Source organism: Idiotropiscis lumnitzeri, chromosome 5 (genome assembly GCF_059441095.1).
Source record: "Idiotropiscis lumnitzeri isolate Australia: NSW breed Sydney's pygmy pipehorse chromosome 5, RoL_Ilum_1.0, whole genome shotgun sequence".
Lineage (NCBI taxonomy): Eukaryota > Metazoa > Chordata > Actinopteri > Syngnathiformes > Syngnathidae > Idiotropiscis > Idiotropiscis lumnitzeri.
Window position 1 is genome coordinate 17,532,644 of NC_142395.1, and position 21,975 is coordinate 17,554,618.

General features: G+C 38.4%; 2 protein-coding genes across 4 annotated transcripts in view; one reads left to right on the plus strand and one right to left on the minus strand.

Moving 5' to 3' along the window:
- The window catches only part of phkb (phosphorylase kinase, beta), a 57,513-nt gene extending 37,948 nt beyond the window's left edge, over positions 1-19,565 (minus strand). For 2 of the 3 annotated variants that reach the window (XM_088296056.1, XM_088296057.1), the window contains exons 1-8: positions 19,478-19,544; positions 15,181-15,267; positions 10,376-10,514; positions 8,450-8,549; positions 6,755-6,862; positions 6,355-6,435; positions 2,232-2,347; positions 1,481-1,544 (exon numbers count right to left, since the gene is read on the minus strand). In XM_088296056.1, the coding sequence (XP_088152182.1) occupies positions 1,481-1,544; positions 2,232-2,347; positions 6,355-6,435; positions 6,755-6,862; positions 8,450-8,549; positions 10,376-10,514; positions 15,181-15,267; positions 19,478-19,541 (759 nt within the window). In that variant the 5' untranslated portion in view covers positions 19,542-19,544. Of the gene's footprint in view, positions 1-1,480; positions 1,545-2,231; positions 2,348-6,354; positions 6,436-6,754; positions 6,863-8,449; positions 8,550-10,375; positions 10,515-15,180; positions 15,268-18,182; positions 18,297-19,477 lie in introns of all 3 variants that reach the window. The other variant, XM_088296058.1, reaches the window with a different exon arrangement.
- A 453-nt stretch (positions 19,566-20,018) lies between these two features.
- The window catches only part of itfg1 (integrin alpha FG-GAP repeat containing 1), a 95,630-nt gene continuing 93,673 nt past the window's right edge, over positions 20,019-21,975 (plus strand). The window contains exons 1-5 of the mRNA XM_088297047.1: positions 20,019-20,259; positions 20,344-20,428; positions 21,402-21,532; positions 21,618-21,675; positions 21,776-21,853. Coding sequence (XP_088153173.1) covers positions 20,040-20,259; positions 20,344-20,428; positions 21,402-21,532; positions 21,618-21,675; positions 21,776-21,853 — 572 coding nt within the window. The 5' untranslated portion in view covers positions 20,019-20,039. The remainder of the gene's footprint in view (positions 20,260-20,343; positions 20,429-21,401; positions 21,533-21,617; positions 21,676-21,775; positions 21,854-21,975) is intronic.

Genomic DNA, 21,975 nt, shown 5'->3' on the forward strand with positions numbered 1-21,975 from the left:
ATTAATAAAATCCCAAAATGTGCAAAAATAAATAAACACATTTTCAAATGTATTGTATGAAATCATATTCGCTAATCATAATTACAACAACAATAAATACAGTAGTACTAATTAAAAATTAGAATGATTTATTTTATTATTATTAAAACAAACACTTATCTAATTGACATGGTTTTTTTTTTCATATTCATATAACTGATCGCGAGTTGAAATGATTTATTGTAAATAACACACATTCAAAAACAGAGAAGACAGAATTTCATATAGGAACATTTAACAATATAATGTTCATTTTTAATAATAATAATAATAATATTAGGATAATAATAATACACATTTTTGTATTTGTTTGATTTAATGCATTTAATAATTGGTTATATTGATTGTAAATAATAAAACTGGGTGGCACGGTGGACGACTGGTTAGCACATCAGCCTCACAGTTCAGTGGTACAGGGTTTGATTCCGGCTCCGGCTTTCCTGTGCGGAGTTTGCATGTTTTCCCCGTGCTTGGGAGGGTTTTCTCTGGGTACTCCGGTTTCCTCCCACATTCCAAAAACATGCATGGTAGGTTCAGTGGGCACTCTAAATTGTCCCTAGGTGTAAGTGTGAAAGGTTGTTTGTCTGAGTGTGCCCTGTGATTGGTTGGCAACCAGTTCAGGGTGTACCCGCCTACTGCCTGAAGAAGGCTGGGATAGGCTCCAGCATGCCTACGACTATTGTGAGAAGTGGATCGGATAATGGATGGATAATAAAACTGAATCAAATAGCAAATAAATACAACAACAGTAATATACTAAAGAGTTGATTTGTGGAGTAATAATAATAAGTATTATTAACGACTTAAAGCTCAGTGTAAAAACAAAAAGAGGAAATGTGAGGTTCCAGCATGCTCACAGCTCAGCGGATTAAACGACGTGACAAGCAGAAGCTTCTCTAACTCTCGCCTCAGATCAATTTTTATCATGATGGGAAAATCAAAGGTTCACCAGGAAAATATTTAAAATAAAAAATTAACACCTCGCTGCACATTCATGCCGCACAATAAAGGCGAGAAAATGACAAATTCACACGCCGCAGTGAAACGTGATCATAGCGTCCGCTGCTGTGAGCCAGTCAACTGGGAAATCAGCAGACAGACGTGGTTAAGACCGAAGCCAATAATGGAGTCTTTCTCTCTCTTCTCTCTCCTTGTGCATGTACAGCATATAATAATTATTATATAGCTCCAGTAAATATGAAGTGATACATTACACCTGCACGTAAAATATGGTATACATATGTTACATTAGATGTGTTGATTCAAACGCATTAAACATGATGTAAATATTAGTAGTAAATATTGGAATACTGGATATATCCCGATCATTGAATATATAAACATGGTATTTTACTGGTATACATTCATTAAATATATAAATATGGTACAATAGAGGCGTATACTTATTAAATAGCAGTAAATATAGCACATTGGTATGTACCTGGTTTCCAAACAGGTTAAATCCATTTATGGCCTCCAGAGCAGCCTTGGCCAGCCCCACAGAGCTGCACAGAACAACATTTCAATTTTATGTTCATGAACCACGTGAATACATTTTTCATTTGAAATGTGTTTCCTAACAGTAGTTACAATTTTTACACTTTTTTGTCAATGCACATAAACCTCCTCTTTCACATGTATTCCGTTCCGCGATACACAACTATCCTATTTAAATACATGCCTGGCCTGCTTTTTCAACATTCATGAAGCTTATTTTTTTAAGGTCATTAAACACAGTTTTAGAATAAAACAAAAACATTTAAACATTTCAATACTAAGAGAAAGAACAATAGATAACGCAATGAATTTACAGCTGTCACTTTTTGGAGGTGTAAAAAACAGGATTGAAGAGGATTGACTTTCAATAATCCTCGCTAAATTGTTAACCTTCAACAGCTCAGCTACATTTATCCTCAAATTGTGATTTTCTACCATTTTTTTCATCCGCGCTGAGCTAACACATTTTAGACAGTTTTTCAGCATTTTTGGCCATGACATTCTTTGGCGAAAAGTATTATCACTCGTGTATTCATTTACCAGCAGGCAACATCTCCATTACTTTTCTCCGTTATTTGACACTTTCCACAGCTGTGGTTGTGCTCTAGAAATTAGGTTGAGTGGGAGTAGCATCTCAACATGTTTTCTGCGACATTTATGTTTATTAAGAGTGGTTACCTTGCTTTCCAACTGACCTTGAATGTAGCTCTGTACTGCCGTTGTTGTACTTGCTGCCTCGTTCCCACATGCCGTAGTCGGGCACCCTGTAGGCTCTCTCCACACAGAACACCAGGTTCTGGATGAAGGACACCTGCAAAATATCAAAGCAGACGCAACGGTTGTAGTGGATGTACTGCGATCCCCCTTCGATGCGAGACTTACATTCCTGATGTGACATGGTGAAAATCTATGATAAAGAGAGAGTTTGAGAAAGTGCTCCCCCAACCGTAAAATCAATTTTACGTTGCTTCTTAACAAAGAAAAATACAGTTTGCTGTAACAAAATGAATTTAAGAGATAAAAACCCTAGTTGATACAAAAATATATAAATTTGTCATATTTTATTGCTTCAGCTCAATGGGACTCACCAGCATAAAGAAAAAAAATTGCACCAAAAAATTGGAAAGTTGCTCCACAAATTAAGTCATTGATTAGAAAAACTGTTCTGTAAAGAAAAGAAACATTGGAAAAAAAACATTCAGGCCTTGCTCATGTTTAATTTGCAGACAGTTATTCATGAGAGCCACTACTTTGCACAGTATTAATAAATGCCAAGCAATAATCCACAAAGTCAGACCAGGTTGAAATATTCCATTATGCCCATTTCATCTCAATCTTAGTCACAATAAAGTGACAACTCTTTTAGTGTGTTAGGGGCACCGATGGGCAGTGGCCCAAAAGATTGGGGTCCAAGAAGTGGCATCGGTACCGTGCCATAAAAAATGGGTGATAGCCGGGTCATACACATAAAAAAATTAAGTGAACTGCAAAACAAAATAACAATAAAAACTAAAGAAGAGAATTGAAAAGTGTACTGAAGGCTTTGAATCATTGAAAGTTGTGTGTCAAAGTGTATGTGAGCGCATGTGCGTGTGTGTGTGTACTTGAATGATTGGAGATATAATATAATAATAATCTAAATATAATAATCTAAAATGACACAGCTGCAGGGAGAAGCAGAAAGCTGGAGTGTGAGGCAGTGAAGGTGTTTGTCTTCTTGTTTTGGCCTTCACTAATACGACACTATTACTGCAACTTTACTGACTCTTTACATTCTTTCTAGTTCATTTCTGTTGTGCAAGGTGGCAGTTATATATACTAAGCGATGCAATTGCAAAAATCATGTACATTATGTACATTGCATGACATTTTGCTCAATTCTACTGTCCAAGAACGCGGTCATCATGAGTTACTGGTGAGCAGAGTGATTGCATTAATCATATGGCACTAATATTTATGACCAAGGATTTTTTTTTTACTCTGGATAATGATGATTGTGTGACTTTGCTTGTTTTTTTTTAAATTCTATTTCAAGTTGTTTTGCTGAAAGGAGCTGAGGAGGTGTTTTCTCTTGTTTTGGGCTTTGACAATTAGATGGACGGATAAAAGGGGATTAAGTGTTTAGTATCTTAATGGCATCTTAATGGACGGCACACACACGCAGACACACACATCTGGCAGAAGGTGTATGGATGCATCTTCAGAGCACACACAACAGCTTTGATGCCATCTTTTCTGCACACAGTCCAAAAAAAAGAAGGAAAGAAAATAACCGCATTGCAGCTTCCCCGTCTAGCGTGAAACCAACAAATTGGTAAAACTTATTTTATAGGTCTTTTAATCATTGCATGTTTTATTCGGGGGTGAACATAATTTAGGAGAGCGTGAAATTGTAATTTAGAACACAATTAGCATAAATTAACCTTAATTTTCAAGGGAAATAACGGCCATCTTAAAAAACAAAAGCAAACAGAATAACAAGACATAATGGTCCCTGCTTTTATTGTACGTCATATCATGAATGAACATGGTCCTCTACATGGTTATTTGTGATAACTGCCATCATGTACAATCGAAAAAAAATCACAACTACAAATAATTCACAAGAGTGAAAAGAAAAAGTGTGACATGAGTCATCTGACTATTGCCACCGCTATATTGGCACATTATTCATGATAATTAACTACATTGCACAAAACAAATAAAGTCAACGACTAGAAATAATCCACAGATTAAAAATAAAATCCACATCACACTCTGTCAACAACTACAAATCTACAATTGTGGAGTATGTTGTGAAGTTTTACTAAACAATCAATGTTTCACAAGTTCCATGTGAGCTAGGAAACCAACCTAATCTACATCAAATTCATCTTAACTATTGCGCTAAACACAAAAATATTTGCTTTATCATGTTTCACTACATTAATCTGTGAAAAGTGCCTTGGACCAATACAGCGGCAGCATCGCGTTATTAATAACGTAAATAAACAGTGTGTATCATACACTATCATACAATCATATAGTTACAGATGCGGCCATTATACTTTCCTATTCAATTTAGCTTCTGATATCAGATATGAAATTAATTTTTCCAAATAGACCACAACATATTGGTTTCATAGAGGAATAATATTCTCAAATTAGCTATTTTTAATCGTCATTGCTAGCTAGTGCTATGCTAGCAGTTGATGGAGATTGAGTCATGTTAACTTCAGGACATACCTGAGTGTGTGTCCTTAAAATAGTTTTGTGATGTATTTGTGTTGTAGTCACTACTTGTGGCGCCATCACTTTTAAAACCCAGTGAGCCCAACACTGTACAACTAACTGATTTTAAGTTTTACTGTGAACTATGCCAGGACGACCAGATGCCCAAAGGGCAACTTATTTGGAGAATCCATCCTTTCAGGGCTTGCAATGATATGTTGAAGCCAGGAGTACAATTTATTCCTACATGCAATGCCCTGAAGGAATAACGAATTGTATCAATTTCCAGTTATGGAAACATGACATGATCATGTTGGACATATTGTACCTGTACCTACACTGTATATATTACATTGAGAAGATGTCCACATATTGTATGCATTAAGGAGAAGGAGCATGAGGGCGGGAAACATGATTGGTTGGGTTAGGTGAAATTTTCCAAAGATATATGTGGAATGACATGAGATATGCCATATAAATATGTATAGAATTAAATGTATAGTGGCGTGTATGTGTGGTTCATGTCAGCAACACAATAAAGTTTAAAGGCAGTAAAAAAAAAAAAAAAAAGTAATTCGCAACTAATCCTGGCCATTGTTGTAATTCATGTGTGTGCATTTTAAAGTACATATTTATTTATTATTATTATGATTAGTTCTAAATTTTGGGGATAAATAATATCATATAACAAGCATTTCATGATGTAATTTTACAATTAATTACCACCACAAAAACAAGTCCATCTTTCAGGCAAAATTACTGCATATGACCTAAAAACGATCAATGAATTTTTTTTTTTTTTAACATTCATTGATCGGGAATGGTAAAAATAGAAAGGACGCAGTTTGTGAAAGCAGAATTAATGATAAAGCTGTCGTATTGGCTCTTGCCTGTTTATCTCCTTCACAGTCACTGGATTTTAAGTGAAGGTTCCTACCTGAAACACGGGCTCATTAAGTGCGCCGGTGTGCTGCCCAAATGTAAATAAGCGTTGCGTCAGTGGTGAGGCTGTGGCTTGTTTTCATGCCCAATGAAGCTTCTCTGCTGCATGCCAAGTGCAAGGACCGTAACCGCAGCAAAAAAAAAAAATTACTGACAAAGAAACAACTTGTCTCCTTGTAGATGCATTGAACTCAGTTGTTAATCAAAACATCAGCACCAATGAATATACATTTAAGACTACTAAAACCTCCTGATCAGTAAATGTACGTATCTCAATTTAAAGACAGAATAGATCACTCGTCTTGAGGGCATTTCATAATCATTTAAAAATGTATCTTCAGTCAAATATAAGCCTCCCTCAAAAAGACATCCCTTTCCGTGTAGAAAGTGTAATTATCTCACTATTTATACACTAATGTTCATGTGAAATCCTAGGACAATTGAACACCACTGCTAACCAAAAAAAAGCACCAAAGAATCCACACTTACGAGAAATGAACTCCTCCCTCAAACAGTTGCCGCTGGGTAGAATGTAAAAATGTCACTTAATAGATGCCATCATTCACACATGGACATTAAAGAGTGAGCTGCTGAGCTCATTTGAAATCGGTTGTGAACCAAAACAGCAGCATGGAAGCACGTAAACAGCCTGTGGCGAGTTCGTACCTCGTCGGTGTTGTAGATAATCTGCAGGCCGGAGCAGATCATCTCCACCAGGTAGAGCAGGAACAGGGAAACGGCGTCAATCTGCGGCGAGCGCACAAACGCAACCACTTAACATTTATGGAGATTTTGACGCTCGCAATGCAAACACAAAGCCGCCTCAGGCCTTCTTTTTGCTCAAACAAACAAAAAAAAAAATATCACTTCAAATATCAGTTAAAATCCATTTGCAATGCAAGCATGACCTTGTGGTCACCTGAAAGCCCCACTGTCCCATTTAACAAGTTTCAACATGGCTTTTCTAAGAGTGCCTTGGGTGTTGCCTTCAAAGCCAGAAAATAAATTGGCTCCATCCCCGGAATTGGGCCCTCAGATCGTTTCCATGTGACTTTATGGAGCTGACCTGTAGGTGATGGTATTGGTCGTAGGTGTGGATCTCGTCACCCGTGTGCACATTGAACATGGAGTGCAGGCACTTGGAGGGGCTAGGGTCCTGCTTGAATTGCTCCACCTACACGCACACAAAACAGATTTCTGTTTAAAAGGAATCTCTGTGAGGAAGGGATTGCTGGGTAAATGGGATTTCTGTGGGTGGGGGGGGGGGGTCTACAGTATCGCCGTGAGGAAGGACCTCAGCGGAAATAAGTGCACATGGCTGCACATGTAAAATGTATGTGTGAAAATTTATCTACCTCTCAATTAAAAGGATCTATGTGTGAAACTCCGTTTGAAAGGGACAGCTGCGAGAACGGGATGTCTCAGAAAAAGAGATTTCAGTGTCAGTTACATATTAAGAAATTTACAATGAGAATGATCACTGTGCGAAAAGGATCTTCATGGGGGGGAAACTCTCTGCATAAAAAAGATCCATAGAAAGGATCACCATGTGCAAGATTCACAATGTGATGAATGCTTGAAATGGCTCGCTGGATTAAAGAGATCTCTCAATGAAATGGATCTGTGTGGGAAACAAGTTTCCGTTTGAAAGGGATCTCTGAGGAAAAAAGGATCTCAGTGTCAGTTAATCACGAGTGAAAGGGATCACTCAATTAAAGGGATCTGTGAAAGGGAGCTCACACAAGAAATCCCAATTTATCAAATTACTCTGCAGTTAGTACAAAGAAAAACTACCTAAATATGTGTGAAATGCAATGTGTAATATGGAAGTGCATGTCATTCTCTCAAAATAACGGCTAAGTACACCCAATTTCGTCTCCTATAGTCCTCATGGCTTGTTTACGTTGTTTTTGTCCTCATCTGTCCCAATTGTGAAATTGATGAAAAAGGCTAATTTATTTGTTTTTAAATTGCAGGGGGCGCTACTGGGTGACATATCTGTTTCCGATGTATGTTGGGGGGGAAGGTGTGTGTGTGTGTGCGTGTGTGTGGGCAGGGGTGGGGGTGTGTGTGTGCGTGTGTGAATGTGTGTGTATGTGCGCTGGCGACATGAAATCACAGCTGGGCCGCCAGCCGTTCCCGCTGTCACACAGAGTTATAAATAATTGGGCCTTTGTCCCACTTTTACCTCATTTGTTTCCCCTCTTGCTGGCTCGCGCCATCATCAGAGCAGCCACTTACTCATCTTCCATCTTCTTTCTCTCCACGTGCCACCATTTTCCTCCTTCGGCAACGACTCCGACTGTTAACTGATATTCTATTACTTTACTTTATTTCCTCAGTCATATCCTTTGTTATTTTATTTTTTACGACGATTATTACTTAAAAAGAATAGCACTGAAGTCCAAGATTTTCTGCCATTTACGTTAACCGTGCGAAAAAAAAACATGGGGGATGGTTTTCTATTCAAATTTAATTACGTTTATATTTTTACTCATTCTTTTTTATTATTTATTTATTTTTTTCGTTTTTGCTCCGAAGCTGGATATTTTGGGCACCAGACAGACCGAAGGCCACACACTCAAAAGGCAGCCTGATCAATCATGGGGCAACACACAACACAAATCTGACACATTGAATTGAGTCAAAGATATATTACATTTTTGCTCCTTTAAAAATATAGTCATGATTGGCACCAATGACGGACCAAGAGAGGGTTTCCAGTCCAGTAATAATATAACTAATGTGTTATACCACTGACCTTATGAGCCTGCCTCATGTAACAGTAGAGGATTCCTCTCATGCACTTGATGGCCGAGTGCTCCAGTTCATGGGTGCGTCCCATGTCGTCGTCGATGCGTCTGCAGCCCCAAAACACAGTGTAACTTACAGAAAGTGTTTTGGATTTTTTTTAAACCCCACAACCACGGTGTGTAAGAAACAACTCTGGGCTCAGTGTTCAACTATCACCAATAGGAAGCTGCCTCCTATCATAAAAACTTTTAAAAAGAACTGCCCAAGAAATACACATCCACAGATGAAGCACTTGAGATTGCCAAGCAAAGATTCACAACCTTAGCTACGTGCCTGAAGAGGGAAACGGTAGAGCAGCCAGGCGAAGAAAAATGAGGTTTTCCAATAATATTGCTAAGGTCTGTCCAACAATACCAACCGTCAAGGCCTGGCAGACTTGCGAGCAGAGTACAGAAAAACCCTCAAGACTGATGTTTTTTTTTTTTTTTTTTTAAACACAAAAAAAGTCTTCAGAAAATGGTTGTAAACCTCCAATATACATTTTCTATGAAAATCTTTCACGTTGATTATGATGTTTAAAACATTGAGAGAACAACAAAGTCAAAACATTTCTATTAACTGCCAAGCTCGACGTCAGGCATGTCTTGCCGACAATTTCAACTGAGCATGTGTACCTAATGTTGTGGCCAGTGAGAGTGCAAATGCTGACATGCTGCTAACTCATTCATCACATATCATTTACGTTTCAAAAACTCAGATGACAGGAGAACATGGCATATGTTCATTATAATGCGATTGAACTGAGTGAATGAAATCAAGTTTCACGCAGAAGGCACGCACGCGCGCGCACACGCACACACACGCACACACACACGCAGAAGAGAAAGTAACGCCACTCGGCGAGGCCGTCAGATGAGAATCATCTAAATTAAATCCCAGTGACAGTTCTAATAAGAGGCGGCCGTGACTGATGGCTCCGATCCACCGCCGGTCACATCACAACGCTCTATTTTTAACGTCCCTCCCCTTCTATCTGCCTTCATTTTTATCCCCTCTTCCCTTTCTTCGTCACATCTTCACTCACTCTAGTTCAGTCCTCATGGCTCTTTTAGTTTGTTTTTGCCCAACTAAAATAGCCAATCAAAGACAAATGCAGCCACAGAGGGCATGAACGATTGGTAAAGTGATTCAGTGGAAGAAAAGAACATAAAGCAATATTGCGTGTGTGCGTGCGCGGGGGTGTGTGGAATGGCAGGGTGATTGGCCTTCGGTTTTTTAGTCTCACCTTTTTCCCAAATAAAATGTCTTCATTATTTATTTTTTTTTACACGGCCTAACTTTGAATAGGAATTATGATTTTTGTTTTTGGGTAAAATGACTTCTGGCAGGAAATTTGTGGTAATGAGATGAGGAAAAAATGTTGAGAAGTTGTAGAAAGTTATTGAATATATAAAAGGCAAGATAAACTGACGAAAAATATCGACAAAGAGGACTTAAAGGGAAAATCAACCCCCCCCCTATTTTTTTATTTTTAAATAGAATGTTTGATCATATGCATCTGAGCCCTGAGCAAGTGCGATGTCATTTTCAGTGCACAGAAGTAACAAAATGGCCGCCCCCTGGGATGGCTAAAAATGGGGTGGATTTTACTGCTTAACTCATATTCCGCGAACACAATATTAATCAGAATGTTTCGACTAGTGGGCCTACATGGAACATATTCTCGTAAAGAAAATATTTGGGTTGACTTCCCCTATAAAAATCTCCTGAAGAAGAGAGGAGATTGACTTTGAAACTAGTAGCAGTAAATAAAAAAAATGTCTTGTCATATTGAATACAATTGTATATCGTTTTGTTGGAAATAACCGTGGGTTATGAGCCACATGCTGCTTATCCCAGATATTACCATCCATTGGTGTCGTGCAATACTGACCGGTATGCGATGGCCAGCGCCCAGGCTCCCGCCGCACAGTAAAGGGAGTCCCGCACCTTGGCTTCTTTACATGTGGAGCAGGTCTTGACGGGAAAGAGGCCGGTGGTGGGACTCTGGTAGTTGAGTATGGTGGTTTTGACTGGCAAGAGACCGAAAAAAAAAGGAAAACAAGTCTTGATGAAATCACGCGAAGAGGCACAGCTGATGATGAAACATGCATGAAGGTGATTTAGTGAAAATTGTAAACCCGCATCTTCAGCTTGAGTCCTGCTCTTCAAGTTGAGTATGCAACTTGTGGGAAGGAAAGATAAGATAAGATAAGATAAGATAAGATGTCCTTTATTAGTCCCACAATGGGAAAATTTGAGGTGTTACACAAGGTAATTCTTTTGAACATTCAAAGAGTAAGCACAAAAAAAAAAAACATCAAATATATCTTTTGTTACTCATCTATCCCCAAAAAAATGTGTCTGCAAGCAAGTCTTTCAGAATTATTATTAGATTGTGATGTTGCAATTTGACATGTCATGCCAGTCATACACCCCCCACACTGAGTTTCTCCGCACATGACTTTTCAGCTAGGCTCGGTAAATAGACATGAATTTCAAGCAACAGTTGGACTTCAACAGAGGTGGTCAAAGTATGGCTCACCTCTATATTTAAGATCATCTAAGAATGGCCTGGTCCATCGGTCTCTTTTAAAAATTAAATATGGACCTTGGGCACAACATTTTGCCCACCATCGTTCTAAAATAGCAGACACCCAAACATCAGGTACAGCTGCAAAGATCAAATGAAGCCACCGAAAAAAATCCTGATCTGCTGCCCCTTGCCACAATATGGTCTGGTCTGACAAACACAAATAATGTATGCCGTTTTTGTTTTTGTTTTTACACCCTTGCAAACAATTTTAATGCATTTTTGACAAAATTGATTTATGGAAAATATTTATTTAAAAAAATTAATTAAAAAAAATATTTAAGTTTGAATATGATACACTCCACCAGTGAAAAACACTTTTCACCAATTTTTTCTCATGTTTATATTAATGGGGTTTGCGGGTTACATCATTAACGTGATTTATTTTTATTTTTTTTTTAAATGGGAAAATTGGACGTGTCTTTTTTCCACAGGGCAGCGACGATATGCAGAAATATGTCACAATCCAAGCCTCTGACATATTCATTAATAAATTTTACACACATGGCGGTAGCACTTCTGTAGAGGTGACTAATCTATCTGTGGAAGATCATGTCATTTTTCATCAGCGCGTTAGGAGCCACAAATGACAGGCGACACCCATTCTGCTGGTCGTTTGTTACACAGCCAGAGATAGTGAAAGATTTAGACCAGCTGAGACACTTGACAGATGAACATATGGTCTCATCAAAAGTAGAGAAGGCGTTTAAATCCACCTTCTATGCATGAATTAACTGAAATACATGTGCACATCAATTATCAAAACAGTTGATGCTCTGCAAGATTCATGGGAGGCAAAAGTATTGAAATAATGCCATAGAGCAATGACAAAAAGATAAAAAAGGGTGAAATAAACACAATAAAAAAATAAATCCACATTAAAATTGAGCAAGTTGAAATAAATAAACCATAAAGCGCCAAAATGGGGTTAAAAAAAGCCACATTTAAAACAATTTTACTGTAAATCCAACTAAAGGAAGGCAAGGTCAAATAAATGTAATCTAATGAGTTGTGCTACCGCAAAGAAACACAAAAAGTTACACAGGTAACTAAATGCATGATGGCAAGACATCCAAAAGTTCAAATAAAGGCCCCGTAAATCCCCCAAATGTTTTGCAGGAAAATCACTCAGAAGTTGTGCATGACAGAATAGGAATATTTGTCTAAAGTGTACCCAATGTAAAAGAAAAAAATAAAAGCATCCAAATGTAATGGATGAGTAGGAGTCACTAATGTCTCACTATCCACAATCCTCTTATCCATCAACATAATTTTAATGGAAATTTCACCAACATCAAAGCACTTTTTTTCCCCTTCAATTGTCATCTTTTGTTTGGCTCCCCATGTCTGGCCCCCCTCCCATCCCATTGTCTCTCCTAATCATTCCTCTGTGCAGCAGAATAGTCCGTTCTAAATCATCCGGCAGTGAAACATTATCTTGATGGATGTCAAAATATACTCCGGAAAAAAAAAACAATAATAAAAAAAAAAAAAACTTTCATTTGCATTTGGGAGACATTTTGAGATCAAACTACTTTTTTGTGTGCGTGTTTCCTTACGCCGCTCATTTACGTGCCAAGCTGATTTGGTTGATGTGTGCTTCTCGGCTCATTCTGGAAAACATCAAAACGACATTATCGCGTTTTGGTTCTCAGGGGACACGCTGAGCTGGGCTCAATTGCGTGCTCTCACTTTTTAAAGGGACATATTGTGAAAAATTAACTTTGAAATATCCGTACAGAAATAAGTGATTGCTGGAATGCTCAAGCACCCATCAGATATGAAATGAACCAACCCAATTAATCTTTAGTTATCTGCCTTTCTCTGAAAATGTGTGTGGTGTTGCGCTATCGCAATATGCCTCATTTATATAATCTGACTATTGACCATCACACAGAGATGCTCTACCAATGAACAGAGCAAAAGAATCACTCTGGTCAAAGCCCTCATCAAAGAAAAGGTAAGCAGCAGGTAAACAACCCGGAAGCCTGTCCAGATTGTTGCATTGAGGCTGTAAAAAGTGCTTTCAAAAGCTGTAAGTAGGGTCAAGAGTTGCAATTTAGTTTCATAGACACACATCCGCGTAGGGCTGCTCGATTCGGAAATTGATCATGATTATTTTAGTAATTATTGAAATCATAATTATTCAAATGATTGTTTTTTGAGGGGTGAACAAAATAATAGTTAAATGTTAACAATATTAAGACAAATCTAATACTTTGAAACACTATAAATATGTAGATTCTGTTCAGACTGGATTTTCTATAAAACGAGCTGCAAATGTATACATTTGAGTATGTTTCCTTGTATAAAGAAACAGCGCACTGGAGTTGCTATGTACAATTTCAATAAAACACTCAAATTTTGAACTCAAGTATACTAACTATAGTATTAGACATTGTTAAATGAGTACTATTTTAACATTTGTTGTGATATATATATATATATATATATATATATATACTGTACAAAATAATTAGTTTTTACCATTATGCCAATTTTGTAATTGTTGAGTGTAATAATCGTTAATCGGAATTGAATTTCGATTACTTGCACGCACACGGACACACACACACACACACACGCACAGGAGTTGTCTAGAATTCTCATAAAATGGTTCCTTCCAACCAAAATGATCAAACACCAGTTTCTATTTTAGCATGGATTCTTAAGACTTTTTTTTTTTTTTTTGCAAGTCAAACACACCTAATTCCATATCGATGGGTAAGACTGGTGTCAGGGACAACTCTCCCCCCCACCTGCTTCAAAATGAGCTTTAAAACATCATCATAGTGGATGTACACATGAAGAGTCAATCACAGCGGCGGCATTGTGGACAGTTTTGCGGCACAACATCAAGGACACGCACACACAAAAAGGAGGAAGCACAACGAGTTTGATTAGTCATTGTCGTCCAGCCTCACCACCCGACACAGTGAGCGAGAGCAGGTAGCATATATTGGCAGATGGGTCTGGGTGCTGCCGATAACGATGTTGGCTTTGTTCCCAGCACTGGAATTGGACAGGCGCTTCCTATAACAGCCACCCGACACAATTAAATAAGCTTGACGCCGAGACTTGTTTCCGTGCTTCGGATCACCTGTTGGTCTCTAAATTACGGTAATTACCACCCGTTGTTTCACCGAGCGCACACAATGTGACAGCTATCAGGAGAAAAGCAGAATGCACCAAAAAAAAAAATCCCAATTAAACATTTTATTTCTTACTTCCAAATAGTCCAAAATAAAGTTCAACTTGATTTCTACACATTTACTTCTACATTTGTAGCCCTTCAAGGCAGGATTAACAAGTTAGGCAAAATTGCACCCTGACATTGTATTTGGCCTTGTGACAAATCTCATAGACATCATATTTCATGACATTTGTCATGATATCAACATCAGACCTTTCAAATTGAACATGATCAAAGAAATTTTCATCTTACAATATTCTATTCATTCCAGGCCCTTCCTTTGCCGGAGTACATACTGTCTAACCTATTGTCAAAACAAAACAGGTACCTCTAAAGATTAATAAGATCTTGACCAAGCCAATTCCACATGTTCAAAGAGATTCTTGAGAGATGTAAGTACGTTGCTTGCACAGTCGCTTCAAGAAAATCTCAAATAATTCATGTAACCATCAGACCAACCAAAATTCCACATGATCCAAGACTATTTAGACAATCGGATGAGGTTTAATCATACCCGTCTCTACCAATGTACTATCCACCTTCAAATAAGTTTCTTGCATGGGTAACAAGTAAAACTCTCGCCATCCCTTGGGCACATAAAACCAATGCTGTGTTTCATGGAACACGAGGACAGGAAAAAGCACTTTGGTCAGGAAATTGCCTTTAATCGATGCTCCTCCTGCAGAGGACGTGTTTTGTCAGCTGCAGCATCCAGGAACGCACTTACCTGAAACACCCCACAAACACAGACACACCGCTTAACAATAGGAAGGTGTCAGATGAAATCATAAACTCAATAGTCCGGCTCTACTTTGCGGGCTATTGTGTGCTTTGTGGAGCCCCCGCTTGGCGATCATTGTACACCACTTACATGGCGTCGCCTCACATGCTGATCGGAGATAAGTGTACTAACCAGCATTGTAGTAGCGGTCCAGCTTCTCCCATAGAGGCTCATCTTCGCGGTGGAGGATGGACAGCTTGAGGGGCTCATAAATGGATCCTGAGAGAGGAATCGAGTGTTACTTTTCCCATTTTAACGTTGCGGGGATATTTTTGTCATGAGGCTGGTTGACCTTTGTTAAGACGACAGTACATTTTTTGCCCATAGGAATAACAGTGGAACTTAAAAAGATATCCAATTTTGGAATTTGCGGATGTTGCCTCAAAAGGTTGCACTAAATTTTAATACTTCACACGATTCATTACTGTACGGAAAAAAAGTTACACAAAAAAAGTCACACAAAACAAAACATTACGCAAGGGAAACTTTGTCAAGTAATGCAGACCAAGCTGACTGCAGTCATACAGTCACCCAACCGCATATCCAAGCCACTAGAGAAGGTTGGCTGGTTGGTGAATTTACTCAAACAGTTCCTCCCCCGCCCTAGATGGATTCAGATCGGGTAGGACATTACTTTGTTTTATTTACCGCTGTTTCATTGTTGGTCAGTAAGCGAAATTCTTTGATTGGCTACAATAACTCACGTCACAGACTGTGGAATCAACTGGCTCGGGAGACGTTATCATCCCCCCCCCCCCCACACACACACATAAAGATTTTTGGTCGTAAAAATATTGAAGTTCAGTTTTTAAGATGTTGGGCCCAAATAGTTTTCGACCCTATTGTCGGGACTCTTTTCACCTCACACATAAGGACAATCTCATAAGACAATCTTATAAGATATAAGATTGTCAGGCAATTGGTTTTCCTGGTCGGAAATGGACAAAATCATGACAAACATGTCTGAAGTGTGATCGACGTTAGCTGGGACACACTGTTGAGGTCCTGCTTCTTAAAAAGAGGGAACGCCAACCCTGCCAGAGACACTGACCCCAAAGTCCATGTGATGTTGCAGAGGCGAGTCCACCAAGACAGCTCACACTAATCAGACCTTGCAACCAAGGAACTTTTTAACAAACTCAGCGACCACAATCACAGAAATAGGACAACTCATCTTTGAGTCGTGAGACTCTGCCCACATCAGGAATGAAGTCCCCTCCCCCAGCAGAACGAAGGAGTCCCTAATGCGAGCACTCCAGAAGCCCCTCCTAAGACTCCAAACACTATCGACGCGCGGCCCCACCTAAAGGCGAAGGGAGGCGACCCTACCATCCATTGGGGTGAACCCCAACATACAAGCACCAAGTTGGGCGCCAATAAGTATGACCACACCTGCTCGGCACCTCTCTCCAGGTTAGAAGACAGTCCAACCTCTCTCGAAATGAGCGAGTCTGACTACATGACTACAAAACGTTAGGAATGAGATTGTGACTGATGTTATTTTTACACTTGTGTGACAGTTAATACAATATTAATTTTGCTATTGGCAGCGCAGTTAATAAAGGTTTTATGATGGCACAGACATTGCAATTTGTTTTCTCTCTTCCCATTATTTCCTTTGAGAAAATTGAATTCACTCTCCCGCAGTACAATTATTTTTTTTTCATAATTTTACACTTTCATTGACTACAAAACATAAAAGTAAGGTAAGACAGTCTACAGTGAAGTACTTTTCGTGGCCCACGAGCAGTAGAAGACTTTGAGGGAATCCCCTCAAGTCAAACTCACCCCCCCCCCCCTCCCTATCTTCAGATTCTGACGCTGTCTCTGTGATTTGCATTTTAATAGACCTGACCGCAGGTCAACACCACAAGGTAGTGAACATTTCACATTCTCATTGAAATTAGCATAATTGCCATCATATTAAAAGTTTCAGGGGATGGTGACAAAGGGTAAAAGATAAAGCTCTTTTGATGAGTGTAGATGTGAAGTTCAACATTCCAATTTTACTTTCTAACATGGAATCATTCATGTGTACCTGCTCTCCTATAATTCCATTACTACATTAACTATCCTGCATTTTTATTTGTTTTAAACACAGTCCAGTCCAATATCAAAGTGATTTACTGACCATTTACTGACTTCCCCTTTAACAAATGGCGCTATCATAGTTACAGTTAAAGCCATCTAGTGATCCCACCATTTATTTATTTATTTTTTCCTGATGAATAGCTCATTTGAGGTAAGGTGAGGTGTTTATTTGTTCAATTGTGGCATAGCCCCTACAGGAGATACGACCACTATTCGGCTGTAACTGTCTCAAAGTTATGACCACATCATCACTTCAAACATAAAGCGTAATTATTAATATCGCACCAAAACTGGATGGACAAAAGTAGTAGGACACAAAACCTGGTCAATTCCTTTGAAATAAATCAATTAAGCTTGGGGAAATTCTTAAAGGAGACATTATATGATATTTTCATGACTGGATACCAAGGCTGCCTTTTATTACCATGACGATCAGGGGCAGAACAGGAGTAACATGCGTCTACTCATAGTGGTAGAGTGCAGGTTGTGGAGGAGGAGGAATGGGGGCAAGCTCCCGTAAAGAGAAAATTATTTTCAGTCAAAAGGCAATATTTCATAAATCACATTGAAAAGTCACTGGAGCTCTTTTTACATTTTGGCTTTAACATGATGGTTCGTCTGAAGGTTCAGATGCCTCTTGAAAATGGAAAATGTCCGCAAAACCAGGATGTTAAATCATAGGTTAAATTCAATGTGGGGGCAGGATTATGTAAATTAGCCATACTATTACATCACAAACCAGCAAAATTCAAGACAGCTCGTTCATAGATATTTTGGGAAATAGACAAGTAACAAGAGCTTTTCCACACCTGTTGGGCACACATGCACTTCAAAGACCCAACCATTTCTATAATAGATTTAACTTTAACGGTTGATGAATAGCGGAACAACTGCGCTTTTTCCTACACATTTCACTTAGAGAGGTGGAAAGTGTCCCAATACTTTCGTCAACATGACATATTTGCTGTTCATTCATTGACCATGCAATTTCTTTTCCCCATGAATTAAGTTTTATTTGTTCCTCTAAACTCGCTGCTACTTACCCAGTCTTTGGACTTTTTGATGAGGCCGCTTTATCCCAGCCATTTTCAAAAGGTGAAATTAAGGTCAATCGTCTCTCTCTCTCTCTCTCTTTTTCTCTCGGCTAAATCACAAATCTACAGCAGGAGGCAGTTAGTAGCAGACATTAAGATTTGGACACATGCATGAATTAACATTGAATTACATGATTATGGTGTTATCACAAAGAAGGCATGCAACAAATTATCCTATGGAGTGACAATGGGAAAAAAAAGTCATGTTACATCACTACCACATTGCAAATTTCCCAAGAATTTACATTAAAAGTTCTTTCAATTGCAAAGTTTACAACAGCTCTGCAATGTCATCACAATCTGACTCATTAGAGGTGTTTATTCCAAAAATTAAGAAATATGTGCTTCTTGAAGAGCTGTTGGATAGTCTTGCATGTTCTTAATATTTTGTCAAACCCAATTTCAGATGGAGTAAAAATAGAATGTGTTTTGTATGGACTGCAGGCTGTTGTTTTATATTAAATCAATGATGTATTTACTTCTTGCTCTTGTACAGAAAACAGGTGGGAGAGTGACAGGATAAAGTCTGCAGCAATCTACTTTTAAACGACTTCCATTGCAAAATGTCCCTGTTGCTCAAGAGGCACCAACATGCATGACATCACAACCACCTCCACCGTATTTCAATGAAAGAGGAATTGATGGTAACAGTTGTTATTGTTACTACAACAGCCCCGTATTTTTATTTTAAGATTGTCTTGGATTTTCTTAATATAAATGTAATATTAGCAAATTTGGTAAAAGTTTGTATTAAAAAAAAGAATAAAAATACATACATACATGCATACATACACACACACACACACACATACATACACATACATATATAAAGAACATTTTGTGTGCACTGCATAGTTTTCGCTGTGTGCTTCATTCAGTACAAAGTTTACCTCCTATTTTATTGCTTTCTCTGAAAAATACAGCATACAAGTTACAGCAAGTGTCTGCTTGTTGTTATTTTAGTTGTTGTTTTTTTTTTTCTTCAAAATCTTCTTGTACCTCAAGATGCATCATAATGCATCAGAAGCCAGGCTAATTTAGCCATGGCAGAAGTGAGAAGATCTCAAAATAGCCCTCATCGAATGTTGCACATTTAAACCTCTGACCTTTCACGCTTGGGGCTAGTCAGCATATCCAGTACAAATTCAACCGCCCCGCTTTACAAACATGCCAGGGGCACGCAGACACAGACAATAAAGAGGAAATTTGTAGTAAGATGGCGAGGTGAAAAGGGTAAATCTGACCTGATCTTTTCGATCGGGCTTTAAATTCCAGCAGTTTCCAACCGACATCAGCCAAGCTCGCCATGGTTTGCAAAGGCACTCAAGTTTTAATGTGTGTACAAGAGGCTTCTGGGATACACTTTCAAAATAACTAGTATAGTAATTCGTGTGTGAAAACAACGTGATTATAAATTGAAATAACAAACAATAATTATAAAATGTAATAAATTATATTGCTTAGTTTTTACTAGGTCCGTTATTTGCAATAAAATTGAATTACGATTGCTGTTTCTTTAGTTTTTATTTTGAAACAAAATCTTCTATATCCGGCTTGGCTGATACTAATACCATTGCTTCGCTGTTGCTGACAACTGTCAAACTATCCGAGTACGACACTAACGTAAACACGGAAGTTAAAATCCAACACAGTTGTACCTAATTACAGTATCTCAATACATATATTTTATCCTTTATATAAATGAATAAAATATTAATGTAATTCATCACCCACATTTTTCCGTTCAATGCCTCGGTCAATGTAAAAATGCTGTTATTTCACCTCTGCCGTAAAGCGGCATGCCGAATGACGGTCGGTGTTGTCAAACGGTACACTGCTACCTGCGAGATGTCCTCATCAAATTGGACTGTTTTGATTTTTTTGCTGCAATTTGTCACCTGGTACCACACGCTTGCCCTCCAGGATGTCACGACCGACCTGTTCGGTGCCGAAAACAACGGCACGGTGGCGGCGTTCGGCGACTTTAACGCCGACAAGCAGACAGACATCTTCATCATCAGGGAGCGTATGTTTACTAACTGACATATTATTTTGAATATTTTTGCACATTCACTTACTTATCTTTTATCATTACTTTGTTTCATTTTAGAGTCCGAGCTGGTAATCTTCTTGGCTGACTCCAAAGCACCTTACTTTAAGCCCAAGGTGCACATCTCAAAAGGCATCTTACCAAGGTGACTGTGTTTTCATTAATTACACTTTAAACACTCTTACAGTATCTAACTTTAAATGTACAAGTAACCAGGAAAGACTCCATTTGAATTACAGTAAACCCTTGCGATTCGCGCCAGGTCCTGGTCCCTAGTGTAAAAATACTGATGACTACTTTCCTATTAACAAATGTATTCAAATGTTAACATAGTCATATATAGAGAATCCCATTTGTAAAATGCATATCAGACTATTAATGTTTAATTGTGCACTGACTAACTCACATGGGGGAGCTAGCTGTTATCAACTGATGAACTGGTAGGTCCACCACAGTCAAGGTGATTTTGAGCTTTTCCTGAATTGTTGTTGTTGTGGAGTTTATTGCTTGGAAATGGCTTTTGATCATCAGGAAGCCACTGTGAAGTAATGGGTGGGGAAACTCAGCGTGGGAGTGGCACTCTTTTTCGGCGACATTGCAGTTCGCTAAAAATTTAGACAGGTTCGCTAATGTAAATTTAGGAAATGGGAAGCTCACAAAAGTTCATGTTGATGTTTCATTTGATGGTCTAGATCAGAGGTGAGCAAACTTTTTTATTCGTGGGCCACAATGGGTTCTAAAATTTGACAGAGGGGCCGGACCAGCCGCACATGGATGGAGTGGTTTGGTAACCTCACTTCTTCGGACAAAAAAAATACATCTAGTATATCGAGAAAATATATGCTTTTATTTTACATGAAAATGAACAAACGCATTACAAAAAAATAGCTGTCTTAGATTGCGCCTCCTAGTGGGGACACATTAGAATTACAGGGAAAATAAAACAACAAGGTTTACTTATTTAATTTTTTCAAGTTCGGCGGGCCTGATTAAAACGCATGTGGCCTCCGGGTCGTAGTTTGCCCATGTCTGGTCTAGATAGACACTTAAGATACTGTTTGTATAAAATCTAAAAAAAAAATTTTTTTAAAAACTTCCCTTTAATGTGTTGAATACAGTGACACAGTCCTAACCAGTGTGGTGCCCGGCGACTATGATGGAGATTCCCAGATGGATGTTCTCCTCACAGCTCAAATTAATCTAATGGCATCCTCTGTTTTCATCTTTTGGGGGGACAACCAGACATTAGGTATGTTTATGCAAATGGACTGAGGAAAAGGCACATTTTACATTTTAGTGAGGAATAAGATAAAGGTGTGTTTGGCTCTCTGCAGATATGACCGGTTGGCTCAAGCTGAATAAAACCTTCAGGGATCAACCTCTGGTGATGGAGTAAGTATGAATGACATTAAAGGTTATTTCCACTCGTTTTATTCCCGTTTATATTCAAGTATGATATTTTTAATGCTGACAAATTGATATTTTGTTGCAGTTTCAACGGTGACATGATACCGGATATATTTGGAGTTACGGGCACGTCGACCACTGAGTTTTGCTCTCTGACCAATAGGTGATATATATTTATATCTGTTTAATAGGGTGTTCCAAATAATACTGATTGGTATTTTTGCGAAAAAATATTCTTTATCAAATGTCTAAAGTATCTGTTCTGTTGCTAAACATTTTTAACAA